The sequence below is a fragment of the Lutjanus erythropterus genome, chromosome 16 (assembly GCF_056507025.1).
Source record: "Lutjanus erythropterus isolate fLutEry1 chromosome 16, fLutEry1.hap2, whole genome shotgun sequence".
Classification (NCBI taxonomy): Eukaryota; Metazoa; Chordata; class Actinopteri; order Lutjaniformes; family Lutjanidae; genus Lutjanus; species Lutjanus erythropterus.
This window is the reverse complement of record NC_139332.1, coordinates 29,463,270-29,484,574: the sequence shown is the minus strand read 5'-3', so window position 1 is coordinate 29,484,574 and position 21,305 is coordinate 29,463,270. Positions and strand designations below refer to the sequence as shown.

The window sequence follows — 21,305 nt, the reverse complement described above, 5'->3', positions numbered from 1 at the left end:
AAGAAAACTTATCTTTGTACTGTGCTGTACTGTATTCTGTTGATTTGCAAAGTTTTTGCAAATCATTGCACTCCGTTTTTACTTTTTTACGCAAACCCCCCCACAACTTTTTTGGAACTGGGATTATATGTATTTGAGGCACAGAAGCTCAGAAGTAGGCAGGACCTGAATGAAACAAAAAAGTGTTATGGTGTAATGCAAATGTTTGCTCAAGTAGTGGTGCACACAATAAGTGTAAGGTTACAAAACCACCTGTGATTTTATGGTCTGCGTTTCCCTGATGCTGTGGTAACAATTTTAAGTATGAGTGTGGAGTTGGATATTGACTTGCATATCTCAAGGAACACTACATTATGCTTTGTTTCATAATGGTTATAGTATCAGCTTGTTTTCAGTGAGTACAGGGGTTTCCCACCTGTAATTGCACACTCTGCTAGCTTTGGTGTTTTCATATCGCCTAACCCCCACCTCACTCGACACAGCAGCTCTGTGATTGCTTTTGCTTTGTGCTGCTAAGACGCAGTTTGCCAGCTTGGCTTCAGTGTCAGTTAAATACAGCGACTTAAATAAAATATGCGTGCCTTTAAAGGAAGCTGCCTTAAAGCAGATAAGGTCTGTGATCAGTTAATTACACTGTGATGAAATGATAGTGGGCAGGTTTGCATCTCTGTGTCTGTATCATTGCTACTTGTAGAAGTACATTTAAGATGATGCTCGGGCAGCTTGCACCACTCTGCTTAAAAACATACGGAGTCAGACTAAATGAATACTGTGAGCTCACAAGGGAAAAAAGTACCACACTTCATTAATGATGAATGAGCTGATCAAAGAGATTTGTTCTTAAGTTGGTATAAACCTTAAGATTAGGAGGAATATTGATAAATTAATTCAATGTTATTCACAAATGTCAGTTTCTAGCCAAATGTAGCAGACGTAGACGCAGAAAGCCTCAAGGTGCCAAGAATCTCAGACAGAAATCCACTCACTCTTTCAGTGTGTGCCCAGTTTGAGGAATGACGAGGTATATTCAGCAATTAGTCTGATGGGTAAGCTACTTCACTAAGGCTTTTCTGAGACTGGTTGTTCAAGTCTGATTTTTGATATATGTTCAGTATGAATTGTGGAAATCATTGTCCATTTTTTTTCTTTTCTTTTTTTTTTTATTTAATGCAGTGTAGATGGTACTCAGTCTGTAGATGTTTAAAGATGTTCCCCAGTTTGATAACATTATTTACAGAAGTCTTCAGTCTTTGTTTTGTGGCATAAAAGTTAATTAAGTAATGGAAGCAGTGCTTGTTGTTGCTGAAATTGAACTTAAATCACTGTCCTTCAGATTGTCATACACACAGGATATTAGGCTTAGGTGGTAGCCTATAGTTACTGTTAATGTCACTGCTTTGGGATCAGTTCTTAATTTAAATGTTAATACTTTTAATAATTCACCAGGTTAGAGGATTCCTTGTACAATGTACAGCATCATATCTAAGCAAAATTGGTATTGTAACCGAAATATCACTGCCGGATCAGTATCTAATCAGGACCTTCTGAATCGATTTGGGAAATCTAAATCGATACCCAGTCCTACTGCTGTACTACTTCCTCAACACAGGTCAAGCTGATCATCGTAGCGTTGTGATTCCCACAGTTGGAAACGACACATGCTCAAAAGCTTTGCTTTGGTCTGAGAAGCTGCAGCCTTTATGCACAGACGACTCTCTGCCACCATAGATGGTAATTAGTCTGCCTCTTGCTCATCACGCTATGCTACTCTGACCAATCGTAAGTCTGCTGTGTTTGCTAGCTTAGCTTTGCCATGGATCAAAAATGATAGCATCTGGATTTATTAACACCCTGGTATACCCTTAATACCTTTTATACTAGTGGATGTTGCATCCAGAGTGGGGTTGGCCATGGGGCTGTCCCAAATGCCATTTTTAGGGCTTCAAAGCTCCAGTGAGAATTGCCCACAAATATTTGAGGCTTCAGTGGGAGGAGTGACAACACAAGCTACTGTCATCAAACCTATTTACTTGTGTACTTTGCCATTATTATTGTAATTAAAAGTCTATTGAGAGATGATGACAGGAGGGGAGAGACATCAACCACAGCATGCAGAGTGTCGAGCCCATGCATTTGTAATTTAATCTTTTCCTGTGTACTCGTAACACATGCATGTGCCTGGTCTTTATGTGCGCAAGTTTTGAGACTAATTCAATGCCAATGAAGAGCTCCATTTCTTTCTCTGTCAGTCTTTTGCCTCTTTTCCGGTGTACCTGATGTAACATCTCCCTCCTCTCTTCAAAACAAAGCATTTATATACTGATTTGGGCAATCACTATGTTGATCACCCATAGCTGGCTGTGACTGCAGCATGTTACATGACTGTATATATCAACCTCCGCCATCGCCGATGTTGCCTGGTGTAGTAAAGGAGAAGCATTTATTAAGTGTCCAGTTGTATTCGCTTGTACCACAGCATTGTTTGGCTCATTGACAGTGCTGCCTCTTTGGGGCAACTGTTAGCTGTCCTTGTGTTTGAATGGAAAAAAACAAGAGTGGAGATGGGAGTCTGTTTCTTTGTATTCATACAGGCTTCTCAAAGTTGTAAATGGTTAATAGTGTTGTACACGGCTATAAAAAAAAACAATGTAAAATTTTAGTTTTGTTGTGGTTGAGACCAGCTTGTCAAGGTTTAACACTGAGCATATGTTTGTCATTTTCAGCTTTTTAAGGAAATAACAGTGAGATCAAATAAGACGAGTTGACTTAAGATGGAGATTTCTTGTAGTGGAGGAGATACTGAGGGCTGACTGATGCATTCACAACAGCATCCTGTATGGCTCTTCAGTAATGGCTTTGAGGTGATGGCGCTATGTGATAGAAGGTGCCATTGAAATTCCTGAGATTGTTTGGGTATAAGCTGCATCAATGAAACAATTACTGCATTTACTCCTGCATAACTGCTCTCATCTGGCAACAGTTTGTGTGTTTGTGGCTGCATTGTGTATACTTGTGATGACTTGGGTTTCTTGGACTTTGTATTTATTTACCCACTGTGACTAAAAGCACACTGGCTTGCCTTGCATCGATGACTGACAGGTGTAGAGTGTTTGTTACAGTGCCGGCACAGGCAGATCGAAGGCATTTTGCTTATGCTGTTGCTCTGGATTGTGGTCTGAACATAAAAGCTTGATATTCTACTTTTACTTTGTTGTGCTTCTTGTAATTGTTGCCATTATTTTTCCTCTAAAGCCAGATTGATAAGGGGCCCAGATATGATATTGCAGGAGGTGAGAGGTGAGTGCATCGCCTCTGGTGTGTCTGCTATTCTTGCTTTCTGTAGGGAGACTTTTGGGTGCCATAAAAGGATGATTTAATACAAGACAGCATCAAAATAGAAAGTATTACTCCCCATGCTATTAATAGGATATGAAAGATATACTCTTCCTGAAATTTGATGTTAAATCTGTTCACACAAGCCTATAAATGCCCTCAAGGATCTTCAACGAATAATGAAAGCTGCTTGGCTTGACTCAGAAGAAAAGTGTTGTGCTTCATCATGTTGCTAGGCTGCACCAGCTGTAAATGTCTCAGCATAAACGGATGTCTCAGATTAAGGAAAGACATGCAATACCAGGCAAGAGTTGTTCAGGAACAACAAAAACAGTGTTTAAATGCGTACATCTATTGCATGTCTTGACTGCAAACTCTGAGGCAGTAATGGTTTCACTTTAGTCTCTTATCATTTCCTCTTCCTGCTACAACCTCAGTCATTCCTTTTCTGAAGTGTTTCTATTAGCTTAAAGAGCCTAACGATGATAACCGCAGTGCTGGGGATGTATTCATACAGTACTGATCAGTGCAATGTGCAGGCATCACTAGTGGTTTGATGCTTCTAGGAACTGAACTGGGGTCTGCTTCTGCTTAAAAGGAAACATTCTCCACATTTCATGTGGATGTCCAGTCAGTGTTGATGGTAAATGTAGTCAGTTAAAGCAATAAATTCCTAGTAAATCGTGTGTGCTATATTGATCAAGAAAGCTGAGTTCTCCTGCTTGTGGACCTGTGCCAGCAGTGCCTACATGTACCAGGTTGCTCTGCACGTGACCTTCTGACGCCTACACTCATGTTGCCATGTATCACCACCCTAGCCTATAGCAAGGGCTGTGGTGGTAGGAATTTTTTTCTAACCACAGCGAATAAGCAAAACATTCCTGTAGAATGGCAGTTTACAGCAACTGCTGAAATAATTACATTTTACTCAACTTAATTGAACAATACGGTTAAAAGCGTAGCTGCTTTTAAGGAATAGTGCAGTGTGTATTGCTTGTGTGTGGCATGCAAGTAAGCTATTATTTTGCTGGCCAAAATATAGCGTAGAGTGACTTAAATACTCACCTAGCACTAAGCACTAATAATGGTACTGAAGTCAAGGTATCCTATCAGTACCAGAAAATTACTTTACATTATGTTTTTACTTTGCACACCTGGAATAGATGAAGAAACTGACAAAATATCTGTACGGTATTAAACTATATAAACATAGATAACTGTTGAGAAGAACAGTAATGTGAGGAAGGGAATAACTGTAGGTGACATCTGTAGTGCTGGAAAAGAAGAACTCTTATTTTTTCTGTGGTAGAGAGCAGTTAACCTGGATCTGGCCGTCAGTTTCTCTACCATTAGTGGGGACATTAAGGTGAATGGACTCATTGACGAGCTAACAGGTTAACTGCACCGGTAGAGTTATCTGTGCAGATAAGTAGCTGGTGGTATGAAAGGGGGAAAAAACCAAAAACAATGATTTCCCTCTGGGTGTTAGGTTAAACAGGGTTTGTTTCTGCATGCCTTTACAATGTGTAACATGAGACAGTGTACGGCCAGCTTCATTAAATCTTGGTAACAGGATGTTGCATGCTTATTTGCCCAGTAGCACTGATAAGATTTATTCCATAGGTTTTGAAATTTGTTACCAAATGATAAACAATGTTCAATACTCGACAGGATCGTAGCAGTTCAGTCAGTACAATAAAAGTATCACAGTATGATACCCAGCCCTATCTAGCAAGCTCCATGGCTACTAAGAGGAGAACACTAGAAATCCAAACTGAAATAGCTTGTAGTTCAGATGCAGGAAGAACTACAGATTTTACACCAGGAGAACTCAGCTTTCTTAATAAGTTCAGGAATTTGTTGCTTCAGGTGACAACATATACCATCAACATTGACTGCCACTGCCAGTCAAATAAAATGTGGTGAATTTTCCCAAACATTTTCAAAACTTTAAGTTATAATAGGTAAGTTAAAAAAATGGACCCTATCTTTTGTGTGTGGGCACCCAGCTGTTGGTCAGTATAGATACTCCGGTCTTAACTCAACCTCGTTCTTGCTTTATTTTCCCAGAACATTCAACCCTGCTGACTATGCGCAGCCGGCCCAGACAGAAGAAAACTATAGCGGAGGCAGCACCTGGAACAACACAGGAAGCGTGGAACTGGAGGAGGGAGCTAGTAAGTTAATTTATTAAGAAAGGTTGTGCTCCAATAATCTTATCAATGAAGCATCTGTTTACCATCCAAGCAATTTAAAAAAATCATGTGCAGCATCCCCAAGAAGCTCCTCCCGTTGTAAAGATGAAAGGAGGGTTCACTTGCGTTCAAAGGACACCCGCTTTTTTTGATACTGTGCGTAGACGCTCACATCATCAAGTGTGCACTTTTTACGAATGCCCAAATCCCAGAAATATTGTCTCAGATCTTAACATCCAGATGTCCATGTGTCCAGATGACTAAAAGATAATTGTCTCTTTCCATTACATTCAACTTTGATCTCCTCACCTCTGTCTTTGTCTCCAGGGTTGGAATACTCTGCAGGAGAGGGAACAAATTACCTGCCGAAGTTTGACTCCGCTCCTGGTAAACCTGTTTTCACTTTCCTCTTGTTTTTATGCATCCCTTATTCTGTTTGAAGCTCCCTTTGCCCATCACGATGATATTGAACTGTTTCTCTTCGACTCGTAGGTGCTTGGAGGACTGCCTTAGAGGAGTGGGCCACTGAGGATTGGAATGAGGATGTGAGTGTCTCTGGGCGTAACCTCATGCAGCTGCTGTAGCTCTAAATATATCATTAAGTGAACATTTCTAAATAAAAATCAGAAGTTGTAACGCATTTTAGCATAGTTTGTCTGGCAGCTGGGCTTCCTTTTATATCAAGATGTTTAACTTTTGTTCTTCCAACTGTAACACACTGTTAAAAACTTGTACACTCTCCTCCTTCACAGCTTACAGAGCCCAAGATATTCACAGCTTCCAGTGTGGCGTCCATGCCTCTGCCTCAAGAGAATGTTACCATCACCAAAGGACAGAGGTCAGTTTTTCACTTTATTATCAACTTACGGCTCATTCATGCCCGCTCTACGCACAAAAATAGATGTGTCTGTTTTGAACGAAGTAACCGTCGCTGCCAACATGCTTCCATGTGTCCTTTATGTTGGCATGGATGTTAAGCAATAGATCCATATAGAGGGCGCTGCTCAGAGTCAAATTACCCAAAAGAGGAGTCATAAGTTTGTGCTTTTCCCTGAACTGGTTGAGAGAAAAAATATATTTGCTTGGTTTTGCTGTTGATTTCTTCAACTGGTGCTGAGACTCGTCCACTTGAGTCACATTTATTGGACTTATCAGTGTCAGCCTGGACAGAAATTAATTTTGGATATTGGTGATAAATTTGTTGGTCAACATAATATAAAAAGGAATTTAATGAGCAAAAAAATCTCTGATATGAGCAGTTGAATACCTGTATTAATTTTTTTTTGTGAATCAGGCCATTTTCGCATTTATTTAGAAATTACGATATATTAATTGATCATTTTAAAACAGTTTACAGCAGGAACTATTAGTTGATTGATGGGGAAAAAAAAGGCAAATATTATACCACCTGGCAACTATCTGCAAAATGTGAAGATGTGAAGGCAAATATTTATTGGGGCAAACTTCTCAGTTATGAAGAGTTGCACTGTTTGCCTCGGTTGAAAAAAAAAGCACAGGGTTTCTGCAGGTCTAAGATCTAGTAATCTGAATTTCAGGTCTTAAAATGTCTTAAATATTTAATTATGAAGTTAATGTTACTTTTTCATACTTGTCACAGTGAAAATTTGGAGAAAAGGTCCAAACATACTGGAGCGCAACAGACTAATGCAATAATGGTATCACTCATCACTCTGAGGATGCATTGCACGTCAAAACATTAGTCACTCAATAAAACTTAGTCTGTTATGCTCCAGTATGTTTGGACTTGCTTTGACAAAAATGTTCTGCCCTAGACAGCACCGGACAGGCCTGCAGTTTCTTGAGTCAGCTGAACTGTGTTTAAACTAGTCTTTCATCTATTACTTTTATATAGTTGCATGAACTTCAGTCTCACTTTTAAATCTCTTTTTGGGTAAACTTGTACCAATCAGGCTGAAATTACTACAAAACAAAACTAACACTGATCCAGTAATCATTAATGCAAACTGTGCTTATACTTTTTTGTCAGTGTGGACATGAAAACGTTTCAGAGGAGTCTTAAAAAGTCCTAAATTTAACTAAAACCTGAAGCAATATGAACATGTCAACATGGAAAACTGATGGAAGTTTTTTACTATTTTCTGATCTTATATAGACCAAACGGTTCAGAAAATAATAATCAATAATTTTAATGAGAAGTAGTTTCAGGTCTAAAATAATTAGTTGTAGCCATAAAGAAGAAGATCTCATCTTAAATGTCTCCTCGTCTTAATTAATATTTCCGCCTCGCTATAGGATTGACCTTGCGGTGCTCCTGGGGAAGACTCCCCCGTCCTCCTCCTCAGAGACAGAAAATCCCCCCATGGAGGCCACCCAGCCCCCCTCCTTGTCCCAGTCACTGGTTTTCAGCAACTCCAAGCAAGGGGTGCAACTCTCCCAAACATCCTCCAGCACCCCTTACACCCAGCACGGCATGGTGAGACTCACCAAAGAAACGCTTAAGCTTTATTAAATCATGTGGTTTTAAACACGCAGGCTCTTAGATTTTACTTACTGATGCAAATTATCTCTTCAAGTTTTAAAACTCAACCACTTCCTACTAACACAGGAAGAGGATTGTGTCGTAATTACACTGATGTAGCACCGATATTTGCCTTACTGTCATAAGAGGGGGTCATAATCTTCCAATGTCGCAGGTTGGCATGCTGGGCAAGGGTTTCGGGGACGTGGGGGACCCTAAAGGAGCGAGCACAGGGACCACTGGCTCTCAGTTCCTGGAGCAGTATAAAACAGCCCAGGCACTGGCCCAGTTGGCAGCCCAGCACCCCCAGACTGGACCTCCCAACACAGCCCCTTCATCCTGGGACAACAGTGCCACCTCACTGGGACAATACGGTGAGATGACATCATGCTGTAATTGTTTTCAGATGTATTACAAGTTGGCAATTAAACTGCTTGCCCCTGTTTAGTTTTTATTTTTTAGGTCTTTTTTAGGTGTTTAAAATGTGTTTTGTTTCTGATCCTGTCCGCAAGAGTACATTGCTTAGCATCTGTGCTGGTACTAGCCTCTGCCTCTCCAAACTAGGGGTGTGTCAGCCAGCATCCACTAAGGGTAAAAGAGGGTATGCATATGATGTCACCGTAGGCGTAGTCACTGTAGTTACACCCACTGAGTGGTAAAAAGACAACTTAGTTGCAGTGTTAACTTTCAGCTTGAATGCTACAAAAACACAAAACATGCATCTAAAATGAGAATGAGCTGCTGTGCAAGTAACTGAACAAATAGATACAACAAGGAATCGGCAATCTTTTTAGAAACTGCCAAAAGCTCAAGAAAAGAAAAGCGAATGGATTGTTGCAGTTCACTTTAAATAATCCAAACTATTCCTTAAGGATACTTTCTACTGGTGTGTTAAATAATTGAGATATTTCTTTTCTTCAAAGTCAGAAAATCCAAACTGCTTGCAGGATTTCTTTCCTGACTTGAATATCTTCCCGTTCAATTTCCCAGATATGAAGACTCAGCCGGAGTCTGCGGTCCACACACCCTTTACGAAGCGGCAGCCTTACCAGGCCGCCACCTCAACCTCGTCCATGTTGGATGTTTTCCTGCAGGACAAAGGCCTGCCTCCCTCTTCCTCTGTCTCGTCATCTTCTTCCTTACCCCAACAAACAACATCCTCGCCCCATGTGGTGCCTCCGCCTGCATCTTCCCTTCCCAAAATGGCAGCAGTTCCTTCTCTAGGTCAGCAAGTTTCCCCAAGTTCCTCAGATGCCCAGAGTCCACTGCCTTTGCAGCAGCACAAACTCAAACAGCAGAAGAAGAGGACCTCCATCACAACAAAGGTAACATTCAAATTATATTTAAAAAAAATGCTGGATGGACAACCTCTTAGAAAGTCTTCAAATGATCTTCAAAATGCGCACTTGTGGCCAAAACATAACTTAGACAGAGACCATGCATCTGATAAAACCTTTTCTTAAATATTCATCCACTTATGCGGGCATGACTGCTGTCGTTGCTTTTGATATTGTGCTAGGACCAACATTAATACCTTTTTAACATGTTAAAGAGGGATGTATAATAAGTTCATGCTGACAGAAGTAGCATCTTGTTTGAGCATCATGTTTTTAGTGTGTTTGGGCCTCTGAGTCTACAATCTTCTTCCTTAATCTTATTCAGATTCCTGCGATGGCGGTAGAGATGCCTGGCTCGACAGACATCTCGGCAGGCCTCACTCTTCAGTTTGGGGCGCTGCAGTTTGGGTCAGAACCAGAGTACGAGTCCGCCCCCACCACCGCAACGCCAGCCAACCAGGTTCAGAACAGTCTCTACACAAGCCCGAGCAGGTGGGTACATGCCAAGACACACAAAGGTGTTCCAACATTTGCACAGCTGTAATGTGAGTGTTTTGGAAGAGAAGAAATAATGTCTTCAGCACTTCCCAGGTCAAAAGAAACTATTTTTGTATTTTTAATTTACCTCTACCGAATTCAATGCCCTGTCGTCAGTTGCACCAACAGGACTTGTTCTTAAGTCTGTTGCAACTTGACATTCAAAGTCCAGCTTAATTACACAGGTTGTGCAATCTAGGCTTAAGCCTTCTTTTTGTTAAAACTGGGCGCAAATCTTATGCCTGGTCAGGAGCGGCCGTGAAGTCAAAATCTAGGCTGATTAGTACAGATATACAGTTTCTAATCATGGATACTTTCTATTCTGTGCCAAAGAAATGTTATTCAATAGAACTGTGGATAATTATAATAATACAGGTGGGAAATGAATGGTGTTCAGTCAGAAAGATCTGTGTGCACCAGTATGTGTGCTGCACTGATTTGTTCGGCTGACCTTTATGTGACATCAATGAGGCATATCATTTATCAAGACAAAGTAGCCAGCATGCCAGGATGAACAGACAAAGTGTTTTTCTTATGCAAAGACTTAAACAACTTAGTGATGTTTAACATTTACTGAATTTATTAGAAGGCCCAAATAATTAAGAAGGTTACTAGATTTTTCTCTCTCAAAATCAGATCTCTCAAAATTGTACAGTTTTTTTAGGGGAGTCTGGGGATATTGCTTTTACTAGTATAGTTAATTAGTACAGTGTCACAAACATCTTTCCAGCTATTTCATGTGAACAACCATTTATGTCCTGTGTTATGTCTCCAAGCCAACTGCAGCAGTCAGCATTTTCCTGTACTGAATGTACAGCTCTAGTAACTTTCTTCCCTCAATGCAAGATGAAATAGCCCTGTCTTATTCTTGATCCTCCGTAACATTCTCCCAAATTAGAAATGATTAGCTACAAGTCAGTAAGACAGCAGAAGATTGTTTACAATGTGTCCTAGCAATGCTACGCAACAGCCGTAGTGTTGTGGGCATTAAAATGAACATGCATCGCTAAGAACGGTTGTTAAGACTGGGCTTAAGTTTGGATGGTGTGACCAGCATGAAGTCCATTCTACAGACTCGGCAAATTTGCCTATCATTGTTGAAAAATATTTGCATGAAACGGCCTCAGCTTTGAAAAAAAAAATTATGCAATGAATGTCATTTTTTGAGGCATGTTGACAGTGAAAAATTTTGCTGTACCACAGACAGCATTTATTAGAAATTCTGGGTTGTAATGATGTAATTGCAAGTTGTGATTATCAGTGTTCAAGTCAGAACCATTGTTTGAGAATGCAATCAAACTTGACCTTGATGCCATTACAATCTGCAGTGAGTCAACTCCAGCTCTCTCCAACTCCAGCCAGATGGACCTGTACGACCAGAGAGCGCCTCAGACACGACGTTACCCTCCCTCAGTCTCCTCCTCCCCTCAGAAGGATATGCAGCCCAAGGTAAAACCAAAGCTCCCCTGTTTTTCCACTTAAACTTAATAAGATATCGTGCCAATGTAGGCCAGTGTGGACAACATGCCTGGTCCTGTGGAGCTCAGTATTGTTGGTTTAATGCGGAAGTTTCCTGTTCTAAATGTCAACTTTAAAGATTGTCTGATTAAAAGCTTAAATAAATAAGTTCCAGTTAAGTCTGGGTAAACCCCCTTTATTTCTCCTCCATCTTTAAATTAATTTAGAAAACATTAACCTAAACTCGAGTGTTAAAACTATGAAAAAGAGTGGATGTTCTTTATAAACTTGATAAAAACTTTTTGGTTGTATTGGGTTTTGGTCATTGTAATGCACCACTTGTTTCAAATATGACCTGTGGTTAAAATGTTTGGCATATAAAACAAGCTTCGTAGTTTCTAAGAGCCCTGCACCCGTCAACTTCTTATCAATGGCCTGTTTCCATAGAAACCTGTGAGCTCACCTTCATTGTTGGTTTTACAGAATGGCTTCAGTTCAATACAAGCAACACAATCTGTGGAAGGTAAGAGTCTATTTTCAAAGCCCTTTTTGTTCTTGGGCATTGTTGAAATAGTCTGAGACATTTGACACACACACATTTTTCTTTCCTGATCACTCTGGATTGGAATTTATTCCAGAAATCTCTCTTGTGTGTCTCTGCCCAGCTGCAGCAGGCTCTGCAGTATCAGTCAAGCCGGCCTCGGATTCGGTCACGCAGGCATCTGTCTCCAGCATGGGCACTTTGACGGACAGTCCTGCCTCCTTGTTGACTGCGTCCAATCAGACATCCCTCAGCGCCCTGGGTCACAGCGAGGACCTGCCCCCGAGCACGATCCCCCCTCCTCAGCACAACAAGTGAGATGCAGCTTAACTAACACAGATAATGAAGTAGGAAATGATCAAGTATTCTGACCGCTGGGTGAACCAGAGTATCTGTTAATGTGATGTGATTGGTGATAGCTGAGATATTCTCTGAACTGTCTGTCTCATTTTTTTTTTCCTCCACCACAGCTCTCACCCATCTCAACAAAACAGCCTTGCTCCATCTTCAGTCCGGACATCCAACTCAAGCTTACTGGTGAGCTGTTAATGCTTACTTCTGTATTCATACCATAACTTTTCATGTGGATCTAACATAAGTCGCGTTTCCACCAACCACTTCAGTTTGTTACAAATAACACCCCTTCCTAACATGTAGCAAGCATGCAAACTGACATAAGTGGAGTGTGAAAAATTGTACAGACCAGTGTTTTTCTTCCTTAGTATATGAGTATGTTAGGAAAATTCTAAATAAATAACTTGGACATCTAAGTTAGTTATGATTCTATAATTGGAGGACAGTTTACACACTTGTACCCTCCAGCAGCTCCCTGTTTTCCTTCTGAACTTCGTCTTTTTTGAGGATATTCCCCAAAAAAAGGTGCTTTGGATCGTATAAGATGTGCCGTCTCTCGATCTTTTTAGTTTTATCAAACAAGCGACAAGACGCTCATCCTCATAACAAAAACTTAATCCAGTGTTGGCTCACTCGTTTGCATTGCTTCCAGTTAAGAGGCAGTGTTGGCTAAAGATGATACCAGTTCCATTCTAGCCTGTTTTTTTGCGTTCCAAGCAAGCTGGACTAAGAGATGAAAAGACTTAAAACATTGAAAACCAATATGGACTCTCGATTTTCCTTTTTTTTTCTTTTTTTTTTGCCTGTATGGACATGAAATAGGTCTTGAGTGGCATTCATAAGGTTGTTGAAATGTCTTGAATTTACGTTGCTGAAACCTTCCGAAAACCTGTTGAAAGTGATGGGAAGAAATGTCTCTTGATAGAGCAGATTAGATACAGGTTTATGCAGGACACTGCGTCTCCCTCCATCTTTGTAAGCATTTCCAAACCTCCATTTCCTGTGATGGTTCTCTCTAATGGAAATGTAATCTTATCAATCCTAACCACATCTTTTTCTCTTCCTTCCCGTCTCCATAGCATCCCAGCGTAGACGGTGACTCGAGCCTGCACTCCTCCTCGTTCCCTTCCTCCGTCTCAGCCGTGCCGTCTTCGTCAGTCCCCTCCTCCTCTTCCTCGGTGGCCGCTGCGCAGGTGTCGCTAGGGGCCCCTCAGGCGTCCTCGGTCGGCTCTGCCACAGTTTCAGCCCCCTCCGGCCTCGGCCCTGTCAGCAGTCTGGCCATGGGCCTCAACACTGCCTCCATGGGTGCCCCAGCTGTAGCAGCCGCCACCATTTCGGTCTCGACGACGGGCTCGGCCATTCCTTCTTCAGCTACTTCCTCATCGACACGTGGCTCTGCAGCATCCTCAGGTGAGACAAAAACACAAGCACAGTGAGAAATACACTTTGTGTTTGATATCCACTCCTCCTCAGGCGGGTTTACTTTCAGATCTTGCATTTAGGATTAGATAATGACTGAATTATTTTGGTACTACTACTGAGTCATGTTAAATCAGTGCCCAATTTCTGTACCTGAGAGCGCATCTGTGAGAGAGAGCAAAAGAAAGAGAGCAGTGTTACTTCTGTAGTTTGTCCAGGTCATAATGAGTCAGGGCAATGGTGAGCCGAAAGCAGTGACAAGTGTGATTAAACATTTTAAAAACTGATGCAGACAGAAATCAGAGCTAGAACCGATGATTCTCAATGACTAGGAGAGTTGTGACAGCCTGATTAAAAGCTCAAGAGAAAACAAAATCCCCATGAATCCCCGTTCATGAGTCTGAAACTCATGAAAGCGTGAATTGCATAGTATTTATGAGGAAATATTACAGTATGCAAGCACCGCCATAGTGACAAAAACAACATAATAGGAAGGATATCACATTGCAAAGTTACAATTAAACGGTACCACTGGGGATTGGTTCAACAGTACCCGACAATGCTTGCATTATGAAGTTAGTGAAAGAGTTGAAATATTTTATTATTTATATTGTCTGCCTCACTTACTTTAAGTAGTTTTGTGTTGAAACAAATAGCGTTGCCAGTGAGTTAAATGTAGCCTTCATAATTTGGTGTCAAGGTTTTACTCTTCTTAATAACTTGCTGGTTAAATGGACAGTCAGAATTAGATGGACATCTTTAGTTGGGTTTCATCATAAATTTGTCATTGCTACAATTCTGTCTCCGCCGTGGTTTGCCATCGAGTGTATGGAGCAGGCGGAACGACAACAAGTACTTGCTGGAACACATTAAGTGGAGCTTGTCTGTGGTGTTAATAGTGTTGTGTAATCCCTCATTTAGCATTGTTTTGATCAAAGCTTTATATTAGACCAGTTAACAAATGATTACGTCTCTAATCTCCTTGTGCCCATGAGAGTTTGTTCATAATGGTGATGCATAAATGTTTAACCACCGTGGTTGTTTGTGTGGTCAATTCTGAAATTTGATTCTGGCGAGTTTCTGGAGCCTCATCATATTACATCTTGCGTGGGTGTTTTCAGGTGGTTGTATAGATTTGTGGCATTTCCCAGCAGTGGTGCAACTGTGGTAAAAGATTGCTTCACAGTTATTGTCTTTCAATTCAAAACCGATAACAAAATGCGACCTTTTTATTTTGGTTCAAGCCCAATGTTTTCATCAGAAGTGGGGTTGGATGAATTGGTTTCCATTTCCTCACAGTCATTGGCGGGGTTTCCATGATTCTGACTCATCTTGATTTCAGTCTGGTCGTTCTTCTGAAGCTTTTTTCCTCTGCCTCTCTCTCTCTCTCTCTCTCCCCCTCTCTCTCACACACACAAGTTAGATTTGTTTTTCTCCGCGCTCCCCCTGCCGGTGCAGAGTTTGTCATGTGGTTTATTGCAGTCTTGTCATTTACTGATGCAGCTTAGGGGGAATTGATTGATTGTGCTGCCCTACTTTTCTACTTCTCTGTAGTTTGAGGTTGTCATTTGACACTGGTAAGTGTCAAGTGTGCATAATTAAGAAGAATGTCACTAATATTAGTATTGACTGGTTCTGCAAATTATTGGCTTTTTGAACATGTTTCATGCCTTTGTGTATACAGGGAAAGCACCTCCAAACCTGCCACCTGGAGTGCCCCCTCTACTGCCCAACCCATACATCATGGCTCCTGGACTACTGCACGCCTACCCTGTAGGTTCCTGCCAGGGTCCCTTTGTATAGTCTGATCTTTACTTTATACCTGTGCTTACCAGAGAGTTATAGTAACATGATTTTCTGACACGTTTTGTGCTTCGTCTCAGCCTCAGGTGTACGGCTATGATGACCTACAGATGCTGCAGACAAGAATACCGCTGGTGAGTTTTGTTTGGTGGAAAGTTTGAAACTTCTGCAGTAAAACTCTTGTTCACAATAAATCATACTTCATTATTTCATGCCCTTTATTTTTCATTTCTAAAAAGAAAATCTCTTTCCAGGATTATTACAGCATTCCTTTTGCAACTCCCACAACAGCACTGACTGGCAGAGAGGGCAGCCTGACAAGCAACCCGTACACTGGTGAGCCGTCCTCTACTGTGTAAAAGTTGAGCTTAGTGAGTCTGTTCAGCTATTAGCTCCATGTTGAAGAAGGTTTATATGCTCACTGGATGAAGGAATGGTTGATATAAGACCAAATGTTATAATCCTCAAAGAATGTAGTGAGCTGTTGAGCTGACTCAAAGTGTTTTTTGTGGCTGTTGACAGAAAGTGAGTCTGAAACAGTAACTTGAGATCATTTCTGATTGTATCACAAAAACTACATGGTCACCTGTGAACAACCCCATGGAAATTGTGGTTGTCAGATTTTGTGTGAATGCAGCCAAAGTGAATGCTCCTCAGTCTGCTCTGCCAGTGTGTGCACGTATCCAAAACCCCTTTCACACTGGACAAAAAAAACTAACATCTGGCTTTTGTCTTCAGTGGGAAAGGGTACAATCAGCATTCACTCCCAGGTCAGATGACTCTGCAGTAGTCACAGTTTTTTATCGGCTCCGGCTCTGATTGGCTGGCTTTTATCTATTGCTGTTGAAGACTGTGAATTCATGTCCTATTACTGATTTTGAGGACCGTCAGATAATTATTTGTGGTGATGATTAGCAGAGATTGCAGAGACATGAATGGTTCAACGAGCCAAAACAGGGGGACTTTATTTCAGTTTGTTCATGTCCTTCATTTATTAGTGATTGTTGTGACATTTGTACTCAAATAGTTACACTAACTTCCTGTCGTATTTCCATATGTCCAGGCGACTTGTCGAAGTTTGGTCGAGGCGATGCATCGTCCCCGGCTCCAGCCACGACATTAGCTCAGACACAACAGAACCAGACCCAGACGCATCACACCACACAGCAGCCCTTCCTCAACCCCGCGCTGCCACCTGGCTACAGCTACACGAGCCTCCCATACTACACTGGCATGCCAGGCCTGCCCAATACCTTCCAGTACGGACCTGCTGTGTTTCCGGTGAGAAACCTCAAGTCTCCACCAGCTAGCATATCCTGAGCTTGTGTTCGTTTTCCTTGTTTTTAATATTTTTCTCATCAGGAACATATGCGTGATAAATTATGAGGAAAATGGGTGGTTTTGGACAAGCATAAATTTGCTGTGTGTGTAAATGTTTCACAGAGGAAGAGATGACTTTGGCGTCCCTGTGACCATTCCTCTGGTTCCACTATAAGATTGTATTTTAAACTTTAAATGCAAGTATTTCTTGACCCTAAATAAGAAGAAAATAGGATTTTGATGTTTCCACAAGACAAACTTTGGTACCCTTTCCTGTCTGCTCAGTTCCTGTTTTCCCCTCGATGACATGTTGTTGTGGTGTTCTTTTTTTGTCCAGGTGGCTCCTACCTCGTCAAAGCAGCACGGTGTGAATGTCGGCGTCAACGCATCAGCCACACCCTTCCAGCAGGCTAGTGGCTATGGTTCCCATGGATACAGCACTGGTGAGGCACTAAAACCGCATTGAAATGGCATGGTTAGACGGGTCATGCAGGTCCCGCTCTGTATACTTGCATACCAATAACTCTGTGCTGATTCTCACAATGAGCTTGTTGATTTCTCATTGGTGTGGAGTGCTTACTTCATCAGAGCTCGGCAGCGTCTACAAGCATAAACGTGATGCTTGTCTTTGTTATGCTTGTTAATGGTTAGTAAAACATTCTTGTCTGCTGACTCACATGATTTTTACGTTCAGGTTTAGTCGTACACAGAATTTTGGAAATGCATCTGCATCTTGTACGCAGTTTTCATTGCCTGTTACACACAAGGAACCTACCTCAATAATTATGTTTTAATAATGGCAAGAAAATGTTTCTCACTTGGCTTGTCTTAGCAGTGTACATCACAAGTTTTATCATAATACGATACACCAATTCTTTGGATACGATATTTGCTGATATCACAAATTTTGCAGCGACACAATTTATGTTCAGCAGGATTCAGGGGCCGAGGAATGATATGTGATGATATGATAATGCCAGTTTAACACAGTAGAGTACAGAAGATGCTGCCACATTTGGCGATCAAGAAAAAACTAAATATAAATAATTGTAAATAACGGCCCATTATGTGCAGTGAAGTTGACTTTAAACTGATTCCATTAACACAGAAAACAGATTAACAACAACATAATTTAACAAAAGTATAAAATTCAGTCCATATAATAACTGTCAAGGTTCATAGACAAAACAGTTGATTTTGCTTGTTGCCATTATTAACTTAAGCCAGTGGTATTTTATATTGCATAAATTAGCCTTGTGCAGTGTTTCCTAAATTTTCTACAGCTTGCACCACCTCAAAAAATATTAGGTTCTCCAAGTTCTACCATTATGACAGACAGGTAAAATACAGTATTTTTAGACCTACCCTATTAAGCTATGGACAGCAAACTGTTTTATTTGTATTTTTATTGTTAACTGTTGTCAGCTACAGCCACGCTGCATTCACAGTAAGGCAGGAGATAGATTTGCTAACAATTTCTGAGGACGTGTGCAACCACGGCTCCAAATGGAGTCAGCCATGACATGTATGCAAAGTGGCTTACCATCACCACAGTTCAGCTTGCATGTATGAATGTGACTTTGTAGCAGGCTGATATGAAATAAAAATATTACAGGAAAATTTCAGCAATCTTAGTGTTCATTTTAAATTTTGTAGTCTTTCAGTTACATGTATTTTTAATTAATTCATTTTAGGAGACCAGTGGTATTTGTAATATAGTTTGACAACTTAGGGGCTAGCAGATATTTCCTCTACTCATAGCATAACAAATTACATTTATTTATATATTTTCTTAGTCACCACTGGTTAAAGTAATTGCTTCTTCTGACAGAAAACCACTGTTGAATTTCAGACCACATGCACATGTTTTCAGCCTAACATTGATGAAACAGCAGCTAATGTTGCTGTAGCGAGAGCAACAAGCTAGCGGACCGAATGCTTTGGCAGGTTTGTTGTGTTTCCCAAGTATTTTATCTCGTAACAGCAATGTCTGCATATGTTTCCACCCTACTGAGAGGGGAGTAAATATCCTCATCGTCTTACTCTTGGCTACTCGCCATTATCTGCCCGGCGCTACCACTGTTTGAGTGTTTAGGATGGAGGTGCGCTTGGACAGAAACGTGACACAGACATACCATGGGAATTTCAAAAATAAAGGCGTATCTTAAAGATGAAGATGTGGATCCATGTTTTCGCATCAATGCTATTGGACTGTTGATCACTGAATCGATATATCGATCCAGATCGATGTATCGTTACACCCCTAGCCTGTCATGATGAAATCTGTGACTGCCATTTAAACCGAATGGTAAAGGGAAGATGGGCTTGAACAGTGGCACCTGGCTATACCAGAGGGGTTAGATACCTATCGGTCTCCTGCTGTCTTCCATAGCTTGCTTTGCTCATTTCAGAAAGTGGAGTTTGCCCAAAAGCTTCACCTTCCACCACATCTCCTGCACACACACTCATCTTACACACATCAACACATGGAGCACCCATCATCCTCCCATATCTCCAGATACGACTCCCCTTTGAGCCCAGTTTCTTTCAGCAGTTTCACATTTTCCCAGCGGCCTTCTGGTGTCTGACTCCATCACTTTATATCCTTTATTCTTTCAGTACTGAATTTTATTTTCATACTTAATCACTCAACATCCACCTTTGGTCACTACATGTGCGACACCTATTTGTTCTAAGCTGCACCATCTGCTGCTTTCTGCCATCACCCAACTCGAGCTCACTCTCCAACCCCCCTCCCCCTCCCACACACACACCCTGCCTGCCCCCTCACTTCCCCCACCTCCTCCCCTCAGACTTGGGTCAAATAGTACTTGCAAATGACGTTGGCGTTGATTCCGACCTTCTTGTTGCTCCGGACGGGCAGGCTTTGCCACGCAGGACGATGCATTTGGTGTCAAACTTCAGATAATCACAGTCAAGTAATTTGACACCACCTGTATTGTCACAGTTTGGTCAAACCTGTCCATGCGGTGCACGCTTTCAAACTAAACGCTGCGAGTTATTTGCAAATGCTATCTGAGGCAGGTCTGCTTCCCCTGCCTGGTGTGTCTAACGCTGTGGGCTGCGGCTGTGTGTCTGACTGTTGCAGGCTATGAGGATGTGGGCCAGGCTTCAGGGAGTGGGGATTTCTGTAAGGGCGGATACGGCACTGCCGTGGCCGCCGCCGCTTCTGCACAAAACAAGCCAGCCAGCTCTGTCACCGGGCCTGGAGTCGGTGAGTGCCGCCACATGCCAAATTAAATCAAAAAGAAAGGAAGAAAACAAACCCTGTCCCTCCCGTCTTCCTCCTTGTGTCACCAACCATCCTTCTACCCCCTCTTTGCTCTCGTTCCTTTGCCTCATCGCTGATGAACTGTGCCTGTGGGACGACCCATCTCACTACATACGCTTTTAGACAGCCCGATGCAGCCTGCCTCTCTTACAAGCCTTGTCTGCCATTCTGTCTGTTACGTGTTCTCTTCCAGGGCAACTCATCAGCAGTCCAATCTGGTTTATGTATTTCGGTGTGTAATTATCAGACTCGGAGTCAAAAATGTGGCAGGTCACGACGTCTGTGGCTGCCACAAACTGATGAGTTCCTCTGGTTGATGCTGTCCCATTTTCCCCTCTGTGTTGCTTGCTCTTCACTCATGTTGTCATTGCTGGTTTGTCCGTCTCCAGAGTATCAAGTTCGCTGTCCTGTGGGTGAAGTAGGTTTCAATCAAAGACAGAAAGGGGCAACAAAATGTCTATATGATGAAACGATGCTGCTGTATGAGTGTTTGTTGTGTTTTTTATTGATTTCTCTTTAAGAAATGCAACTTAAATGGGCTGGGAATTTTATATGTTGGTCTCATGTCCGCGTAGTTTGGTAACATTTCCGTAACTTGTCTGAAGACGACAGAGGCACACAGAGATGAACGTCTCGCACTGATGATGGACACCAAGGCTCCAGCAGCAAAATTATTTCTAAAAATCCACTATTGATGCCGCTTAAAAGAACTCAAACCACTTCCATGTTTGCAAAAGGGTTCTTAAACACCTGCTTCTAACAAAAAAAATATCAAATTTGCCTTTCATTTGCAGCATCTTTGGCAGTCACACTTTCAGACAAAGCCTTTCAAAACAAATTAAGAGGCTGTTCATACCTGGTATTAACACGTGTCTTGAAGTACACGAGTTCACACCTGGAATTGTGTGTCTCAAGTAGGGTTGCAATGGAAAACGCAAAACTCAAGATTTGGATTGTGTCACCGTTTTGAGTAATGGATCGGAGCATTTTTCAGCAAGAAAGGGGGAAAAAAAAAAAGGTGGATTCAAAATGCACTTGGCTCTCTTTCTGTGGTCACCACTATAGTAATGGTAAATATAATGCACATCTGTCTTGTCCTTTCCCCAAACTCTGCATCACCATTTCAGTAATTGCTGCAGTATTTCGCACCATGATGGTTGAATTTAGTCTGTGGTTCACATGCATGGGGTGTCATATATACAGATGACAAATGACA

General features: G+C 41.6%; 1 protein-coding gene across 8 annotated transcripts in view; it reads left to right on the top strand.

The window, feature by feature from the left end:
- ubap2l (ubiquitin associated protein 2-like) overlaps positions 1 to 21,305 on the top strand; it is a 38,352-nt gene that overhangs the window by 10,881 nt on the left and 6,166 nt on the right. For 2 of the 8 annotated variants that reach the window (XM_084739880.1, XM_084739879.1), the window contains exons 8-27: positions 3,253 to 3,297; positions 5,404 to 5,510; positions 5,856 to 5,915; positions 6,021 to 6,073; positions 6,281 to 6,366; positions 7,803 to 7,983; positions 8,204 to 8,402; positions 9,019 to 9,353; positions 9,691 to 9,857; positions 11,231 to 11,351; positions 11,808 to 11,883; positions 12,026 to 12,215; positions 12,372 to 12,438; positions 13,335 to 13,665; positions 15,359 to 15,447; positions 15,558 to 15,611; positions 15,732 to 15,813; positions 16,541 to 16,758; positions 17,135 to 17,240; positions 19,907 to 20,032. In XM_084739880.1, the coding sequence (XP_084596006.1) occupies positions 3,253 to 3,297; positions 5,404 to 5,510; positions 5,856 to 5,915; positions 6,021 to 6,073; positions 6,281 to 6,366; positions 7,803 to 7,983; positions 8,204 to 8,402; positions 9,019 to 9,353; positions 9,691 to 9,857; positions 11,231 to 11,351; positions 11,808 to 11,883; positions 12,026 to 12,215; positions 12,372 to 12,438; positions 13,335 to 13,665; positions 15,359 to 15,447; positions 15,558 to 15,611; positions 15,732 to 15,813; positions 16,541 to 16,758; positions 17,135 to 17,240; positions 19,907 to 20,032 (2,693 nt within the window). The remainder of the gene's footprint in view (positions 1 to 3,252; positions 3,298 to 5,403; positions 5,511 to 5,855; positions 5,916 to 6,020; positions 6,074 to 6,280; positions 6,367 to 7,802; positions 7,984 to 8,203; positions 8,403 to 9,018; positions 9,354 to 9,690; positions 9,858 to 11,230; positions 11,352 to 11,807; positions 11,884 to 12,025; positions 12,216 to 12,371; positions 12,439 to 13,334; positions 13,666 to 15,358; positions 15,448 to 15,557; positions 15,612 to 15,731; positions 15,814 to 16,540; positions 16,759 to 17,134; positions 17,241 to 19,906; positions 20,033 to 21,305) is intronic. The other 6 variants (XM_084739885.1, XM_084739881.1, XM_084739883.1 and 3 more) reach the window with 6 other exon arrangements.